Raw genomic sequence first — 18052 nt, 5'->3', positions numbered from 1 at the left:
TCCCGCTGCGATGGTTTTACAAGAATAAATTTGTATAGATTTCACTTTTAGATCTTTGTAAGTCAACTTGTTTTTGATCTTAAAAACATGTTTAAAAAAGACATCCTGATAGACACGGAAGTTTTTATAAGATTCGATTGTTTCTTGTCGTTTTAATGTTTCTTGGGAATATCCAAAAACTGATAGATATGTTTAGCATATATACCTGTGACTTTATCAATTGAAGAAATTATGGCGTCATTTTACTGGAATCATATAGAGGACATTCTTCATGATGCAGTCGATAAGTTACCTGATCGTCTTGTGTATATTTGTAACGCTCAGCTACGTTAAAAAATATAGACGAATTGATAACCTCCTTCTTTTTGAAGTCGGCTAAAAATACGATTAATCCTTGAGCTTCTTGGACATGCATCAGCTGTACAGTTATAATATGTTTACATGCAACTGACGGCGTCGCATGTAGGTCGGCCCTGATGCCTCGAGTTACTGGGTTAATGTTCGAGTTCTACGTAGGGTTGCCATTGCCGGTTTTGTCCTTAATTCTTTAAATTTACATGATGTACATCCGGACTAGAGTAAATTGTCTGAAACAAAAGATTAATGTGGTTTTTTCTTTTTTGGTTTTCTGTTGTTTGAAAGTTGACAACCTTAGTTATTTGTCGCCTGCCAGTCGCTGATGTTTTGATACCTTGCTTCATTACCCAACGGTTTCATAATATCTCGATTGGTTTACGATCGATGTCGCTTTCCGTATTTCGTAATAACATCCGAAATATCCAGTATCAATAGAACTCAAATTTGTGTTTAGATTAGCCTCAAAATATTGTTATTTTAATTATTTTTGAACACTTTTGTTACGAATTATTTTAGTCGTATCATTAATATTTATAATTCGCGAAAACATCGTTATTGATGCAAATTAAATATTGGTTTAGCAACCGTACAACAGCTGTTTTTATGCCGACTTTATGTTAAACAATGTGCACTTTGTCTTTGCCTCTATCTACGCATTTATAATGTATTTCCCGCTGAAATAACCTTGATTCATGGAAAACACACATTAAGGTCTTTTAGTTTAAGTCTATTCTACGTTTTATTCTACGTTTAAAATGATTTTTTTTTAAATATATGTTAAAACTGTAGATATCACGAAAATAAAACGCTAATGTAAATTAATTATATTTTAATAGACACAATTTTTCTCATATAGAAATTAGTACTTAGTAATATTTATAAATATAAATGTTTGGATGTTTGGATAAGGTATCTCCAGAACGACTTCGTGGATCTAGCTGAAATTTGGCATACATTTAGAACATAATCCAAACATTAATCCAGCACGGGCGACTTCTAGTTATCCATAAAAATCATAAATACATAACTACAAAAAAATAAGAAAGTGTTCAAGGTCATTGTATATTTTAATGTTTACAGAAACATCAAATGTATTGTTTATTTCATACATCAATATATTCAATTAGAAAAAAAAAACTAAATCATTCATTAGTATTAAAGAACGTTAACATATCATCTTTAACATTCCATACGTTAGAGAGAGATAGTGATAAATGTACTTTCAAAAACACATTAAACAAAGTCTGAGAAAGATAAGGTAATGTTTAGTGTTCAAAGACTATTTTATCTGTAAACCGACGCTTACATTAGTATAAATAACTTACGCAGGTATCCTTAATGGTTATGTTTGCAGCTTCAAGATAATGTATGCAGAAATTGTATATGCGATTTCTCGAAGTTGCAACGACACATTGAAAGTCTGTTGGCAAATCTGTAGACATAAATATTCAGATTTGAAGGAAACATAAGGATGTTTCCATATTTATATGACTTTCACACTGTGATATGTTTGAGAAAAGTTTTCTGTGGACTTCCGAGACATGATACAAAAAAAATAATTATATCTCAATCTCCTACAAAAATATAAATTTATGAGCAGATACTTCGGCAGTGGAAACTCACCGTTAAGTTAGGGTTCGTTCAGACTGATCGAGGCGGAGAACATATCAAATCAATCAAAATCTGCTCAAGCTCTGCCCCGGTTTCTGTGAACGGACCCTTAAACTACTGATGTTTATAACATGCCCTGTATTCTTATCGTTTTCATATGTAGCCTATACTTTATTAAAGCCTATTGATTAAAATCTTATATTTATTTATTCAGCGGTATCCGCAAGATGGTCAGCACTACGAGCGGCTGCGTTACGTCGCGGCGGTGCGAGACGGCTGCGGCGAGAAATCGCAGCTTTGCGGGAGACCCTCGACGATGTCTGCGAGCCCGGGGACTGCGCCCCGCAACCGCACACCAGAGCACAGCTTAATAGAAGAATCGATGAGCTAAAGGTAATACTTATAGTTAAAGTTTTGAAGAGGAAAGAGGTGAAAGATGAAAATGTTCCTTTTTTCCTTCTTCCATCTTCCATAAGCTGTAGTGTAACTTAAATTTTTAAACCTAAATAGCTATCAGTTACGAAATACAATATCATTTTCAATATTGAGAAATATTTAAGAAAATGCACTTTACATAAAGTTGTTCTCCAGCCATTACATACTCCTCAGTCTATATGGTAACGCACTTCGCATCTAACGATCTACTATTACGGAAACCGTGCAAAATCTTAAATTTGTTGCAACGATGGTAACTTGCGAGGTAGTTCACATGAATTTCCGGCTTTCAGACGTCCATCGTCCATCGAATGCTAGATATAATAAATGAGGAAATCTTTAGATTACATAAACGAAATTAAAACGATCAATGTTCGCGACATTTAGGAGTTAGAGAAAAGTGTAAAAATTGTAGCAAATAAATAGGGAGAAAAATCTCCAAATACTTATGATTTATCAAAAATGCTTAAATTCCACCTCTTTGTTGTTTGTTCCAGGAACGTTTGTCACGTCTGTTGGAATGCAAGGTGTCAATGCTGAAGCTGACAGTATCAGTCCGCCGCACCCTGGGCGAGGGCGCTGACGACACACTGACTGAGGACCTCACCGCGTTACTTGCCGCGTGGGACGATGCTCACCAACGGTTTGTATATTGAAGCTATCTTGACTAAACATATTTCATTTTAATCGAGGAAAAAAAACCAAAAGACTATAACGCTTTGGACTTCTCAAGACAATTTATCTTGTTTCATAGCGTTTGTATGGCGTTGACCGAATTGACAAGTTAACGTTGCTTATTGAAATAGTCACGCAATAATTATTACCACTCTTTCGGTAACTTAACAAAAAGCCGCATATACTTTGTATTTATTTCATATCGGCGATTCAAATAATATTCGGAAGAATGGATAACGGATTGATAATTTTTTTTACATTTTAGGTTAAAAAATTGTATTTTTTCTAATTACAGGACATCAAACGAGTTACTCTCGCTAGAGAAGGCTGTGTCCGCGTGGGCGGAGTGGGAGAGTGCTCTCAGAGAGCTGCAGGGGGCGCTGCGGGGCGACATGGCCACACTGCAGTCGCTGCGCGGACGCAGCGGTCAGACTGACCTCGATAAGATACGACAACTCGCAGCCTCGCTGGTCGACAAGAAGAAGGTAACTAACCAAACCCCTTGTACAAAGTAACTATTGGGTTGTTATAGCCCGGAACCAACCGCAGGTCGAGTTAGTGGACACTTCGGACATTATAATATTAGAAGGTGACGAATCAGCACAAATCTTCTAGTGTGTTTAGCTGCGAACGATATCTCCCGGTCCTCTACAAAAAATGTTTGTGTTTTGGTGGATTTGTGGATAGTCATACTTTCGTGATAATACGTAAAATAGTCGATGCATGTTCTCTGTAATGCGATGTGTTTGTTGCAGGGCGGGTCGACGTGCGACTCGCTGTCAGACTCTGGTATCTCAGACGGTGACAGTGAGGCGGCGGGCGGACGTGCGCGGCGGCTGTGCGCGCTGCGGGAACTGGCGCGCCGGCTGCAGGCCGCGCTCGCTCCCGCCTCGCCCGCACACCGCGCCATCGCCAAGGTATTTATATTTTTTTAAGAAGAATGTCAACAAACAGCCAGTTATGAATATTAAATCCTACGCCCATAGACAAACTTTGTTTTAGATTACTGGCATCGCATATTTCCGTAGATTACTAACTTTTTTTTACTTGTAATGTAACACAGTAATGTTTTTTTATCCAACAGCGTATGGAGCAAACCGAGAACGAAGTGAAAACTTTGCAAGAATCTTGCCGGGCCCTCGTCGAACAGAGCATACCCGATCTTAAAATTGACGATGACATGTAAGATGCTTTAAAATTTACAAATATCTTGATAAAAATCTCGCAAATATACGAAGTATCTAAGTTTTAATATGGCATTTAAAGATATAATTAAAATGATGTGTAATTACAGAGAGACAATTAGCACAGTCGCCGGCGGGAAGACCGGGGCAGGAGATCCGGACTACAGCCCGCGCAGTGGCTGGGTGTGGCGCGTCCTCCGCTCCTCGCTGCCCATACAGCTGTGTCTGGTGGCGCTGCTGCTGGCCGCATGGCTCGTGGAGAGGCCGCGTTGTTGCGACGCTCTCAACTCGCTCGCTCAGACACTCACCCCGCAACTGCGCTATGTACGCGGCCCGCCGCCAGTCTGAACGCATCCTAACACTATGGTCTACGGAGCTTGTCTATGGTTACAGTTTGACATTTGAGAATGGCGGGAATTACTTTCCTACAAATTGTTGATTGCAATAACATCGACAATAATCGAATAACAAACTTATTGTTTAAAATCGATTGTTTTGTAACGGACTTAATTTTACAATATACGATTATTACATTTTAATCTTTTAAAAGAAACAATGACCTAAAGTGGAAATTTTTCTTGAGTTTCCGTTAGTTTATGAACGTGGTTGTGTAACTTTTTGTTATCGATGTGAAACATCATGTTATCGATGATGAATACGAGACATCGATATTCTATAAATTAAAAAGAGGGCTGAACATCCCTGACCTGTAATTTGTCGATGGAAGAGTGGTTGAAGTTCTGCCCATTTTTCGACTGCGACAAGGTTGTGAGTGGTTTTTCATTTTGACAATACCTTTATTCGAAAAACAACAAACTTCTAGGTATATGTTAAAAATGTAAACTGTTCGAATAAGGTATGTAATTTAGTTATTAAAAGAGACGGAAGGACGGAAATGGTATTGTGGAAAATGGTTTACAAGTATAGTAGTGTACGGTTTATTTTTTTTCTATAAAGACACTACTAATATAGTTTTTTTGCTATTGAGAGGATTGTTACGCGAAAGAAATCATTTTATAATTATTTTGAAGTGTTTACTTAGATAGAGAGATTGTTTTAGATAGGAGACGACTAACATATCTTGAAATGAATGTAGTAAGTTTTCAAATTATCAAATTAAAAAGGCATATGCCCGAATACTGAAACGTTACTTAAATATCTCCTTTCGTAAGCATTGCTTACAATTTAACAGACGTCAAAATTTAAGTGGTATACACAAACGCAAATCAAGACATGTAAGCGCGTGATTCCGTAAGTAGACGTATTATTTTTACGTCATGGCAACATCCTTTGTTTTCGGTCAAAGAGTGTATAAAAAATACTTGTTCTCGATTACGTTTTCTTAAAATTCACTTTACGTATCCGTTTCACGCAGCATGGCTTGGACAACTTATAGTTGTAAGACGTGTTCATTCCCAAATAGTAAAGAAATTTAAAATAAAAATACTAAATAATCAAAAATCAAAGAAGGTTGTTAAAAAATATCCTTTCTGTTTAAAGTACTTTTAAATAAAAAAAATTAAAAAATTTGACCATACTTTTGTAGAATGGAAAGCATCTGGCGTTATGTTTTGACAAGTTTAAATTAATAAAATTTTAATAAATCATAATATCATCAAGACACTTTTTAAGCAGTTTAAGCGGGCGCAGACAGATGTCGCTACAAACCTATTTGCGATTTCGATATATTCTCGTTCAGTCGGCATTTTTATATAAATACTAGCTGTCGCCCGCGACTCCGTTCGTGCGCAGTTAAAAAAAACTTTATAGGGGTATGAATAATAGATTTTGGCCGATTCTCAGACCTACTGAATATGCTCACAAAATTTCATGAGAATCGGTCAAGCCATTTCGGAGGAATACGGGAACGAACATTGTGACATGAGAATTTTATTTGTCCGAATGCGATGATTATGATGAAGCAGACATGTTAACACCTTAGATTTTCACTTTTAAGATAGCCCGCGACCACTCTTAAATTGTTGGCGTACTTAAGTCGACATGACAGTTCTTTTGACAGCAAAATGTCGTTGAGTGACGATCCAGTATAAGAAATGTGATATTGAGTGGCCTTTAAGCATGGTACGACTTGAGTGGCATCAAAGTTGAGATGCGTCTTTAACTGACTTACGAAAATTCCATATTGGAGTTTAAGCGTGGTCTTATAATTTAAGACGCTCTTACATATTTAAGTGACGTTTCAGTATTCGGGCATTACAATCTAGTAGCCTATAAAAATATTATTGGAAAGTGGTACAATAATGCATTGAAATGAAAAACGGAAAGTAAATAAAAAAAAAATTGCTCATAAAAAAAGTGCAAATAAACGCAAAAGTGTTCTTAAAAATATCATCTGTATCAGATGAAGTTCAAATTAGCTACAGTTTTAGAATAAGTGTACTAACAGTTTGACAAACATTTCTTAGTTTGTTCATAAGCATGCCTATATTAGTACAAGTAATTAGTATATAATTTAAAATGTATGTGAGTGCGCTTCGTGTGAGAGATAGTTTCACATTTTCACATCTATTTTAATGCCATTTTCATAATTTTAATAATAACCTCAAAGAGGAACAACGAATCAATCATAAATAAACCTATTAATAGGAGAATTTAAATTTCACTAAACAATATTTATTTAAACATGGAAAATAAATCATCTTATATATGTTTACAAAAGACTGATTTTTACATCTTCACATTTACTGTTAGGGAAAAATATTTTTATGATTATTAACAATTAAAGTTTTTGATAGTTTTTTTAATAGCAATTTTACCTTCAATTTCTAGCCATGAATTTATTTTCCATAGACAATGTTTTTGATATTTTTTTTCCAATTTTTGCAAGCAGTGAAATTTGTTACAAGACTTTATGCTGTTGGAATAATAAATAATACTTTAATTTTTATTTGTAAAACAAATATAATATTGAATGTTATTTTTATAACTTTTAATTATACATATATTTAATTTTGATGACGATTTTTTTAATTAAATCTTACTTTGATCTAATTCAATGACATTGAAACTAGTAAATTATTGTTAAATAATTATTATCTTTATTTTTTGATTACATAATCAATGATATAAAATTAATACAATTATTTATACTTTGTCATTATTATTATATTTATGTACTTGTGGACTAAATTCATGATTGATATATATTTTAACAATAATTATTGTTATTGTACTTTTATAAATATTAATACCAATTTTATAGAATATAAATATATTTATATATATGTATATTATAAACTATTTTATATCAAATGCCTTAAAGATATACCCATATATATATCTATATTGACAGGAAAAATGTTCCTTACATCCATATATAATTCATAGTTTTTTTTATTGGTCATTTTGCCCATAAACTTTGTACTACAGACACTCAGGTGACATTAAAAGTGTTATCTTTATGCCAAAATATGTATTCAATTTCTTTGGTCGCACTAAGTCTAAAATTCACTTTTAAAATAAAATTGACACTGTTTTCGCACTGTATCTATTTTTCAGAATTTCAACTCAATTCAAAAGAAAATTTAACCTTTATTTGATGATTTGAGATTTAAAACTATTTATACCTTTTAAGATTGTTTTTAAAGGAAAATGTGTTTCGTAGGTTTTGGGAAAAGTGTCAAAGTTATATTCAGTAGTGAAAACACTTGTTTGTTGTGTATGACGCATATAATAGTGCATGTTTGATTTAGACATAAGTTTTTTCCCTGTGTGTTATGTAAGGGTTAGTGATTTTAATGAATGAATGAATAAGTTTTTCTACAATTACTTATTAATTCGACAATTTTAACTTGGCAACACTGCTATGTAAGTTTGCAGACGTACGCTTACATGGTGTATTTAATTAATTAATTATAACAATAAACTGACCGCGGGGAAAATATTATAAGATCATACATTTACTTTTAAAGGCGCACGACGCCTTTATAGTGTGTCATATTTCTTTTAACATTTTATATTTTAGATTTAACTAAGATTAAATAAAAAGTGTATGGACATGCTATGACAGTGCATTTAAAATTTAATTTTTAACTTGGAAAGGAGCATAATAAGAAAATTGAAAATCAATATGTTGGCTTGTTTAATGGAAATAAAAAAATTGGTATTTGATTTGTGTTTTTTTTATTAAAGCATTGTACAGTTGTACCGCTCTTAAATTGCTCAACAATGATTTTAACGGTCACAACTCATTTTAACATCCTTTCTAATCCCAAGGTTACACGAACAAAGCCAGGCTTATATTTTATCTAGCGTGTATTTTGCTGAAAAGTGGATAGTACAAAAGTAGTACTATGAAAAGTCAACAAGGAGGCTCGATAAAGCAAGACGAACTTATCGTTATTTACTAAGTAATATGTCATTACATTTAATCGATAACAGGGAAGTACATATTTGTCTTCCACGTGTAGATTTCGCTGCCACGACGATACGGTGTCGATAATAAGTACCTTTGCAATCGGTTTGTAAAGAGAAAGACTGTTGGCGCATGAAATGACACAGGTTTGCTGCACCACAATAGATATTAGTATTTTAATTTATGATATAATTGAGACCATTACTAGTTTGTTATAAATTTATATGGAATAATAAAAAAAAAGTGTAAGCACTTTATTAAGCAGCTAACTCAAGTATATCTTAAAACATATAACCGATGAGAGAGGCGCTGCTATCGCAGCTCGCGGTTGGTTCTGTCAGAATATATAATAACTGCTTAGATATGAAAACAAAATGTATGCTACAGTTCAAAGAGGATCTTGTGACTTTTTTGAGTACCTATGAAGTGCTAGCGACTAAGAGTACAATAATATATGTGGAAATAATAAAAACATATGGCTAGCGAGCTGTCATAATTTGGTTTCGCTTTTGCCCACCGGATCAAATAGCCTTATTGGTCTATAAAAATAAAAAATCATCATCTGGTTGCTACTTGCTACTTGTTTATGATAAATTGATGAATTTAAAAATTATTTTAATTTAAGTAAAAGTACACTTACGAAATTCGAAAATCGAAATTAGTAAATTAATCGATTCAACGCACGTCACACCAAAATCAAAATTATACCATGATTGTTTTTGAAGAAATAAGTGTGATATATCAAGGGTTCAATGATTTGAAATCTCTCATTGGTATTGAGTAATTCACTTTTAAATTATTTCTCGCACAAGATGTTCAAATAAAGATTTTTTAACTTTGCCATCGACAATAGAGTTGACGCGACGCTGTCATTGTTGCGGTTCCCTAAAAATTTTACTTCCACTTCCGGTAAAACGCACGCTGTGGAAGAAACGTTGTCACACACGTGTTAAAACAATTTAGATTTAATAATTTCCACATTAGATTTAGATTATTATAGTTGTTAATATCGAGTTTCTAAGTTTTAAAAGAGGTGAGTACCGAAGATTTAGTTTTCTGATAATTATTTTATTTAGCCGCCTGTCGCCATGTTGTCTCGTGTTATGCGCCATTTCAAATAGTTTTGCGAGTTTGAGTCTGTGTAAAAGTTTTAATTTAAAGTGTAGTAATATTTACTCCCCCGTTTCGTTTATTTTGTGTTACTTCACGTATCTTTGTTCTTTTACTGATCTCAACAAATTTAGTGTTTGTATCTTTTAGTATGGAATATAAAAAACGAGACAGTTTTAATACATTTTAACGACACAGTATACTTAAAAATTATTATTATATTTAATTAAATACATGCCAATGACTTAATATTCTAAAGTCTTCGCGCCGAAAGTAGTTATCGCCAATTTCGGCGGATTACATATTCTCCGCCATTTTGTTTATTTGCTGAAACACGAGGCAAATGTAATATAGTATTAAAAGTAATCATAGTATCGTGGAAACTTGACCCAAATGTATAAATTGTGACTTATTTGTCAATTTGTGCTCATTAGAAAGTGGCTACGTGTTTTTTTTATTTTAGTTGTAGTAAAATAGTTTTTTTTTTAGAACCATGGTGGGGTCACGTGTATACGTTGGCGGGCTACCATTCGGTGTCAGAGACAGAGACTTGGAGAAATTCTTCAAAGGTTTCGGTCGCATTCGAGATATTCTAATCAAAAATGGCTATGGCTTCGTGGTAAGTGCAAAGTTGTTTTTGTTTTTAAGCTCCGTCGTTAAATAAAAAGTAGCTTGCGTATAGGTTACAAGCAATTGTTTTACAACAGTGAAAGAGCAACAGCAATAAACATAAAAACTTAAACATTAATGATGTTAGGATAGTACTTTCAACAAATTTGGATAGTGACTCTCAACAACATTCTATTAATCCTCAGTACACAAATAAAAAAAAAATATATATTCTATCGTAGATGACATTTTTATAGTTTAAATGGTTTATGGTTAGAAATGATACTAAGAATGATTTAATAAAGCAGAATATTTTGTTACCTAGAGAAATATAGCACAAATAAAGTGCTTGTTGAATAATCCCAGTAAGGACCTTCTACAACATGTAATTTTCCAATACCTGAATCTAGGGTTGGACAGACCAGCCAGTTTGGCCGGACATTTGGGTAGAAAGGTCGGACACCTGTATTATTTAGAATTTTGTCTCAGCATAAGTACACTTTCGTTTGGGAAATGTAAAAAGCCTAACAAAAGCTGGACAACCGTTTATTTTGACCGGACACACAATCAAAAAAGCTACCTATGTTTGGCTTTATCCAGACGCCTGGCAACGCTACCTGAACCTATTGATTTCTTCCATCTATCATTATGTGGCTACACATATTTCAATGCAATTTGTTTTTATTTTTAGGAATTTGAAGACTACAGAGACGCAGATGATGCAGTATATGAACTTAATGGGAAAGAATTACTTGGCGAGCGGTTAGTTATAAATTTAACAGTATAAAGGATGTGTGACACTATTTGTGATTAATATGTCAGTGAGTGATGAAGGCAAAATTAGCTAGTGTTTTATCAATCGGACCAAGTATGGAATAAGTTCCATACTTGGTCCGATTGATAATTCGGTAACCATGCAAATTTCTGATTGTATATTAGCTTAAGGTTGCAAAGGTTACAGTTGGCAAGCAACTAAATTCAGTCTTTGTGACAAAAAATTTAGCTGCTGCATAAATTGCTCTTCGAACTTGTAATTTAGTTCAGTTGATTTTTTAAATGTACTAATAATTTTTTCACCAGCTGGCTCCACATAATAAAAGGGGTTGAGTGGTTGAAGATTTATTGTTTTAATAGCATTAGTATTATTTTTGGCATAAGAGACATGTTCACATATCTTGCTAAATATGCTATGTACTCTACAAGTAATGAGTTGGAAGCTCTATAAAGTACTTTTTTTTGTACTTAAGTATTTGGATAATAGTGGGAAGAGTACATTTAGAGATTATTGGAAAAATAAGTGTAAGAAATCTGCTAAAAAATGTCGAGTGATGGGGGCAGATTGGGCGGGAAGGGCGTTGGGTTATTGTTGCGAGCGGTTTGGGGTTGCTTAACTCGCGGGGTTGCCGCAGGGTGGTGGTGGAGCCGGCGCGGGGCATCGACCGCAGCGCGGACCGCAACCGGCGCGACCGCCACTACGAGCGCGACCGCGGCCGCTCGCGATACGAGTGAGTGCGTGTGTTGTAGGGTGTCGGTGGAGCGCGCGCGGGGTGTGCCGCGCGGCGCAGACCGCCGCCGGGGCAGAGACGCGCCCGCACCGCGCGCACACGCGCCACACTCCAACGCGCCCCACGCGACGCACAGAGACGCGTTTGTACACACACGACACGACACGACTCGACACGCAAACACACTTTGCACCAACACAACATGCTACCAACTTTAACAGTTTGGACACTTGACCGACAAGGCATTGTTTTAAGTGTGGTCACATTTAAATAAGACCAATCTGATTCTCCGTTTTCCTAAAGGTTAATAGAAGTTATGGCATCTTCTTAAGATAGTCATGTAGACCTTTAAAAAAAGGAAAAAGAGAAAATAATTGTTTATCGTACATTATGTACGAGTGAGGGAGGCCTAAATCCAGCAATAGATGACTATAGGCTGAAAATTATATCAATTGGTAGAACCAACATTGTCGCTACATGTTATTACAATTCAGTATAGGAAATCAAATAACTATACTGAACAATTTCTATTACACACTTTTCTGTTAAATTTATTATTATTGCTTTCTTATATCAAATATTTATTTGTGGTACCTTTTTTCCTATCTTTTGCTTGAAGTAGTGCAATTTCTATTTACTTATTTTTAATGGAATATTAGATTTTCATTAGTTTTTATTTTTAATTTTAGTTGTCACATTTTAGTATGATATAGAAAAAGGACCACAACAAAGTTCCCAAAATTAATAATCTGAAGAGAATACAAATTAAAATAATAAATTTTAATTTGTATTCTCTTCAGATAGATCTGTGATTAAAAAATCTTGTATAATTTGAAAGTAAACTACTATCTTTTACCTCATTGGTTCTAAGAAGTATTTATAATAGAAGTAGAAGAGTTTAAAATTTAATTTATTAAATATTCTACAAGACAGAATAAATAGTTAAACCACTAAGCATGCTAAACATGTATATTGTAGTGCTAAAAGTTAAAGCTGTTCTTTTTGTGTTAACAGTGACTACAATTATAGATACGGACCGCCAACGCGCACCGAGTATCGACTTATCGTAGAAAATCTGTCTAGCCGCATTAGCTGGCAGGTAAGCGAGTGAGGGCATACCATGGCTCCATCATCATTCCATCAACACTCACACAGGGGATCCCATCACACGGCCTGTCACACGCGCTACCGGCTCACTGACACACTTGTGTACGCTGCCAACCAGATGAGAGCACTGGATGAATACAGGACAGGAAAGCAAGCCAGCTGACCAATGCCACATGAATGGACCAATAAAGGGATAACAGAACAATCTGAGGAGATGCTAAAACGATTTTGGATTTATTTGGATGAGAATTTCTTTGATGAAGACTGTTGGGAATGGAGAAACCATTGATTGGAGGACTGGAGGGTGCCGACTGCCAATGGAAGGGTCGAGGTCCACAGCGGAATGTCAATTAAAATGTAGCCTTCTTAACATTGTAAGTTAGTTTAAATAGACATTGCATAGAGTTCATATACAAAATATAATTGTAATGCAATCTAACGACCTTATAGTTGATTTTTAAAAACGACAGAAGGTGGCGTTTCGTGCCTGAGCCCCCCCCACTCGATGTAGCGCTGTGTGATGTGGTCTGAAGCGATTATATGAGGGTACATCGCCGCCGCCGCCGCTGCGCACCGCCCACAAGGTAATGTAGGGTGGCCAATGCAGGACCCAATCTCGTTATGTGCAAACTCCCATTTTGTATATCATTTTACTATCGAAACTTTCACGACTCGATTATCGGAACCTCTATGCGATTCGTCACTATTGTGGCAGATTATTCCTATTATTATTTTTAGTTTTTTCTTTATATTTGTGGTCAGGCAATGTTTCGTGGATGGTAAATACTTATTGGTGTCATTGCTTACAATGATGGCTGAAAGGACTTGATCGCTACTGCAGCAGCACCGCTAACACATCCACGGATGGAAGGCAGGAGCTTTGAGTAGGATTGGACTTGTTACACTAACAGATTCCAAGAGAGAGAGATGAGATAATAAGAATAATAGAGACAAGCTATGTGTTATGCTCAGTGATACCATGAACGGTACAGGCAACACAATGAATGGTACAGATCATACAATGAATAGTTCAAACATTATGAAGATTGATATAGAAAATTTATTGAATAAAATGGCAAAGATGGCAATGGATGGTACAGGCCATACACTGAATGTTACAGATGGGTACCATGTCCCATAATAGTGAACATTATGATGACCATGGAGAAAGATACAAAATTAATCCAAGGACCTCTAATGCAATATCGGATCAAGGACCAAAGAATTGTTGGGAACAATCATAGATATATGTTTAACAAAGCTGAGAATAGAACTCCGGGATAAGGATTGAGTTGGAATAAACTACTGAAGATGGAAACCACAGGAGTAATAGAAGACTCGGAATGGGCATGTGAAGAATTCTTTGGAGATAATAAGCAATGACAACCAATCAGTAATTATTCACGTAACGTTTGTTTTGACGCGTATTTTTTGTTTTACCCCCCTTGGTTCATTAGGTCCTATCCTTGATTAGGTTATCCTAAAATATTCCAAGTTTAGGCATTATTTTTAATCATTCATTATTCATTTCAATGATGATATTCATATTTATAACCATCTTTCGGGGCTGAAGGCCTTGATGACAATTTTATTCTGACGAAAATTTCTTTCGATGTTTATATTATTGTTCTAAAAATTATAGTTTTAACGTTTACATGTTTGATCTCTAGGACTTGAAGGATTACATGCGTCAAGCTGGCGAAGTCACATACGCTGACGCTCATAAGCAGCATAGAAATGAAGGGTAAGTGACAACAGTTTTACATTAAAACACCAGTTTTTTGTTTGCCTTGTCTAACTGATGTCCACTAACACCCTTGTCAATTTAATTGCCATATCAAATCATTAAATGTAAACAGGCATTCTATTCAATGAAAATTGGGATAAAAGTACTGCAGCAGGTCCTTTGACATATAACTTACATGGCAGGAAGTTAGTTTATTGAAGGTACAGTCAGATATGCTGATGCCACTTCTGAGCATTGACTTGGATAATACACCTGAAAGATGTTTGCTCTTGTCAGTGCTTTGACGCATGTGGTTACACAACAAGTGTATTTTATCTCCAGCGTTGTGGAGTTCGCGACGCACTCTGATATGCGCGCTGCGATCGAGAAGCTGGACGGTACGGAGCTGAACGGGCGCCGCATCCGCCTGGTGGAGGATCGCCGCTCCTCGCGCCGCCGCACGCGCTCCTCCTCCAGCCGCTCGCGCAGCCGCTCCCGCGACCGCCGCCGCTCACGCTCCAGGTGACCTCACACACATACACATACACACACACACATACATATTGGTATGGTGGTATGACAAATAATTGTTGAAAAAAAAAACACAAATATTAAGTGTTGTTTCAACAGTTGTTTAATGCCACAATTGTGAATTAAAATTAATTTAATGTAATAACATTACACAAATTTAAACAGAGTTTTGTATGATGATACTATATCTTTACCATCTTTCGGGGCTGAAGTCTATTGATCGATAAAATTCCAACTGAGAAAATTATCACAGATATTAAATATGTTTAAATGAAGTGCATTTTTTATGAGTTTGATATTTTTCATTTTCAGATCTCGTTCCCGCCGTTCCTCTCGCAGTCGTTCCCGTTCCAAGTCCCGGCCGAAGACCAAGAGTCCCGTCGCCAAGTCCCGGTCTCGCTCCAGATCTAAGTGAGTCATTCAGCAATTATGTTACTTTTAGCATGAGATCTTAAGTAAACACTGCCAGTTACCCCTACTTATTATTCTTTTAGTACTAATTATTAATTTTCTAAGTAATAGTCGAATAATCAATTAAAATAGTCATCATTTAACATAGAAAGGTATTTTTAAGTTGTGGAAGAAAAACTGAAAAAAACTGCTTCCTAGAATCTTACCTTTTATTAATAGTTTAAATCAGTATTCTTTAGTTCAAATCAAATAGAATGACAAAAGACACTGTAAAATATCGCAAGCAGATGTTAGTTTAACAAACTTTCAATAGAAAACACTAAAAGTCTGCAACAATTTTCAAATATCAAACAATTTGCTTGCATGCACATATTATATCTTATCTTGAATTGCAAGAAGGCTGCTTATTCAATGTGAAATATTGCATGTATTACAATAATAACCTAGTGTTCATTTGACTAGGTGTGTTGTTACATGCGCTGAGCAAAACTTGAAGACGTAAGTAAACTGCAAGCTATATAAAGTGTTGTATGTTTAGAACTAAGCAACTGTAGACTAATGCTATTCAAGGGGGACCATGATTAGTCAAAATTATTTTAACTTTGAATATAGTAACTTCAAAATGTGCCATAAAGACGGTTTTTTTTTTCACGTTCAATCACAAACTTCAAATAATTTTGATTAATCACAAGTAGAGGTGTAGATTGATATGTAACTTAGTGTCGATTATCCCAACCGCACAATTAGGGAGCGCAGCCACTCGAAGTCTGCATCAGCATCGCCGCAGCGCAAGTCTGACCGCGAGCGTTCCCCGCAACACTCCGCAGATAGGAATGGCCGGGAACGATCCCGGGAACAATCCAGGTCCCGCTCACGAGAACGATCCAGGGAACGATCTCGATCCCGTTCCAAGTCGCGCTCACCTCGCGCTGACAAGTAAGTGTGCAGCCGTGTGCTCTCAATACACACCCACACCCACGGATATGCTTTACTTCTGTGAGATTATTTCTCTGATATATCATAAACGTGGTTAAAAAATTATTAGTTTTGTTAATCTAAAAACAGTGTCAAACTGTCACAGTCTGTTAAATAAGTTCTTAAGTTTGTTTTGAGATGACTGCATTAAGTTATTTTCCAGTTTAATAAGCTTGTACTAAGTATGTCATGCATGTCATAGTTTCATTCCAAACATTACGTATCCATACTTAGATTTCATCGACTAACTTATTTTATTTGTTGTAATGAAAAATAATCTCATAATATTCGAGCATCTCCGTCGGTTATCAATATACAATTTATTAATATACAATTGGCGTGTTTCATTCAAAAATAAGTTATAGAATGTAACTAATATAATAATTGATGGCACAAACAATTTATTAACTCCATCCATGTTTTCCTGCGCTACAGAGAGAAAGCAGAGACGAAAAGGTAAGCTATTTAAATGTCGCCAGTTGACCTTTTTGTTATCCATTGTATATAGCTCTATGTTATTCTTGCTAACTTCTACAAACTTCGTATCAAGAGAAGAATGTTATTGAAACTCTGTTAATTATGAAATAATGTTTTGAGAATATTTAATTAAATATTTATTACAGGTATAATACATTTGTAGGAAATAAAGTTGCTAATTGTTATTTAATTTTACTTTGCTAAATTTTATACACATTGATTACATGAAATGACTTCCCAAGACTTAGAAGTCCTGTCATGAGCACATGTTGTTTTTTTTTTGTCGTTAATTTTGTATATTAGAAGATTGGATGTCGATTACAGCAAAAAACTAATGCGCCCGGTATTTTATTCAAGAAAAATCTATATTTGTATACTCTATAAGACTATCTCATAAAATATGCTGGTGTAACTAATATTATCTTCAAAGCAATGACGGAGACATTAATGTTTCAGGGAGAGGTCTCGTTCGCGCAGCAAAGAGGCGCAGTCGCCGAAGCGCGAGGAGGAGCGACGCGCGACCAAGTCTCGCTCTCGCTCCCGGTCACGTTCCGCATCACGAGACCGGTCTCGCTCACGGTCCCGCTCTCGCTCGAGGTCCGCCTCCCCGCGACAGAACGGCACTGGACAGGACCGCGCCAGCACTGACCGCTCACCGCGCAGTGGCGACTAACACAAATACTTTAACACAATTAGGTTTATGATCTCGTGGCTTCGACCATCTTCTAAGCAATTTCTCTGTAAGTATTTCGATTCGCTTGTTACAAAGTATTTTACATTTTGCAATTGTATTCGTATAAAGATTTCATCTTTATAACACTTTATAACTTCCTTTTTTCCATAAATATGACCTTTAATATGACTTGTAAGTTTAATTATCAGTAATAGCTAGTTGAAATGATAGCTTCATCTGTACTACTGTTGAGATTTGACTAGCTCTATTGAAGCTTATGACATTTTTGGA

General features: G+C 35.5%; 2 protein-coding genes across 6 annotated transcripts in view; both read left to right on the top strand.

The window, feature by feature from the left end:
* The window catches only part of LOC106707708, a 164165-nt gene extending 158780 nt beyond the window's left edge, over nt 1-5385 (top strand). The window contains exons 19-24 of the mRNA XM_045682226.1: nt 2183-2361; nt 2901-3046; nt 3374-3563; nt 3834-3995; nt 4163-4260; nt 4373-5385. Of these exons, the coding sequence (XP_045538182.1) occupies nt 2183-2361; nt 2901-3046; nt 3374-3563; nt 3834-3995; nt 4163-4260; nt 4373-4610 (1013 nt within the window). The 3' untranslated portion in view covers nt 4611-5385. The remainder of the gene's footprint in view (nt 1-2182; nt 2362-2900; nt 3047-3373; nt 3564-3833; nt 3996-4162; nt 4261-4372) is intronic.
* A 4139-nt stretch (nt 5386-9524) lies between these two features.
* On the top strand, nt 9525-17787 carry LOC106707716 (serine-arginine protein 55). Of its 5 annotated transcripts, none has more exons than XM_045682119.1 (10): nt 9529-9670; nt 10237-10366; nt 11048-11118; nt 11881-12003; nt 12876-12960; nt 14639-14712; nt 15037-15216; nt 15538-15636; nt 16384-16572; nt 17545-17787. In XM_045682119.1, the coding sequence occupies exons 2-10, from the start codon at nt 10241-10243 to the stop codon at nt 17759-17761; spliced, it is 1164 nt and encodes a 387-aa protein (XP_045538075.1). In that variant the 5' UTR covers nt 9529-9670; nt 10237-10240; the 3' UTR covers nt 17762-17787. The 5 variants fall into 5 exon arrangements, with proteins under 5 accessions (XP_045538078.1, XP_045538079.1, XP_045538075.1 ...); XM_045682121.1 differs by lacking the exon at nt 11881-12003 and adding an exon at nt 11766-11861 and having other exon boundaries at nt 9530-9670; XM_045682120.1 differs by lacking the exon at nt 9529-9670 and adding an exon at nt 10091-10142.
* Nucleotides 17788-18052: the final 265 nt, after the last annotated feature.

The sequence above is a fragment of the Papilio machaon genome, chromosome 18 (assembly GCF_912999745.1).
Source record: "Papilio machaon chromosome 18, ilPapMach1.1, whole genome shotgun sequence".
Lineage (NCBI taxonomy): Eukaryota > Metazoa > Arthropoda > Insecta > Lepidoptera > Papilionidae > Papilio > Papilio machaon.
The sequence above is the reverse complement of the archived record's forward strand: the minus strand, read 5'-3'. Positions and strand labels throughout refer to the sequence as shown.

Coding starts and splice junctions, on each gene's coding strand:
- LOC106707716 (XM_045682119.1), top strand. CDS start 10,241: ATGGTGGGGTCACGTGTATACGTTGGCGGGCTACCATTCGGTGTCAGA. Junction 14,713..15,036: donor AAGCAGCATAGAAATGAAGG/GTAAGTGACAAC, acceptor TTTTATCTCCAG/CGTTGTGGAGTTCGCGACGC. Junction 15,637..16,383: donor CGGTCTCGCTCCAGATCTAA/GTGAGTCATTCA, acceptor CCGCACAATTAG/GGAGCGCAGCCACTCGAAGT.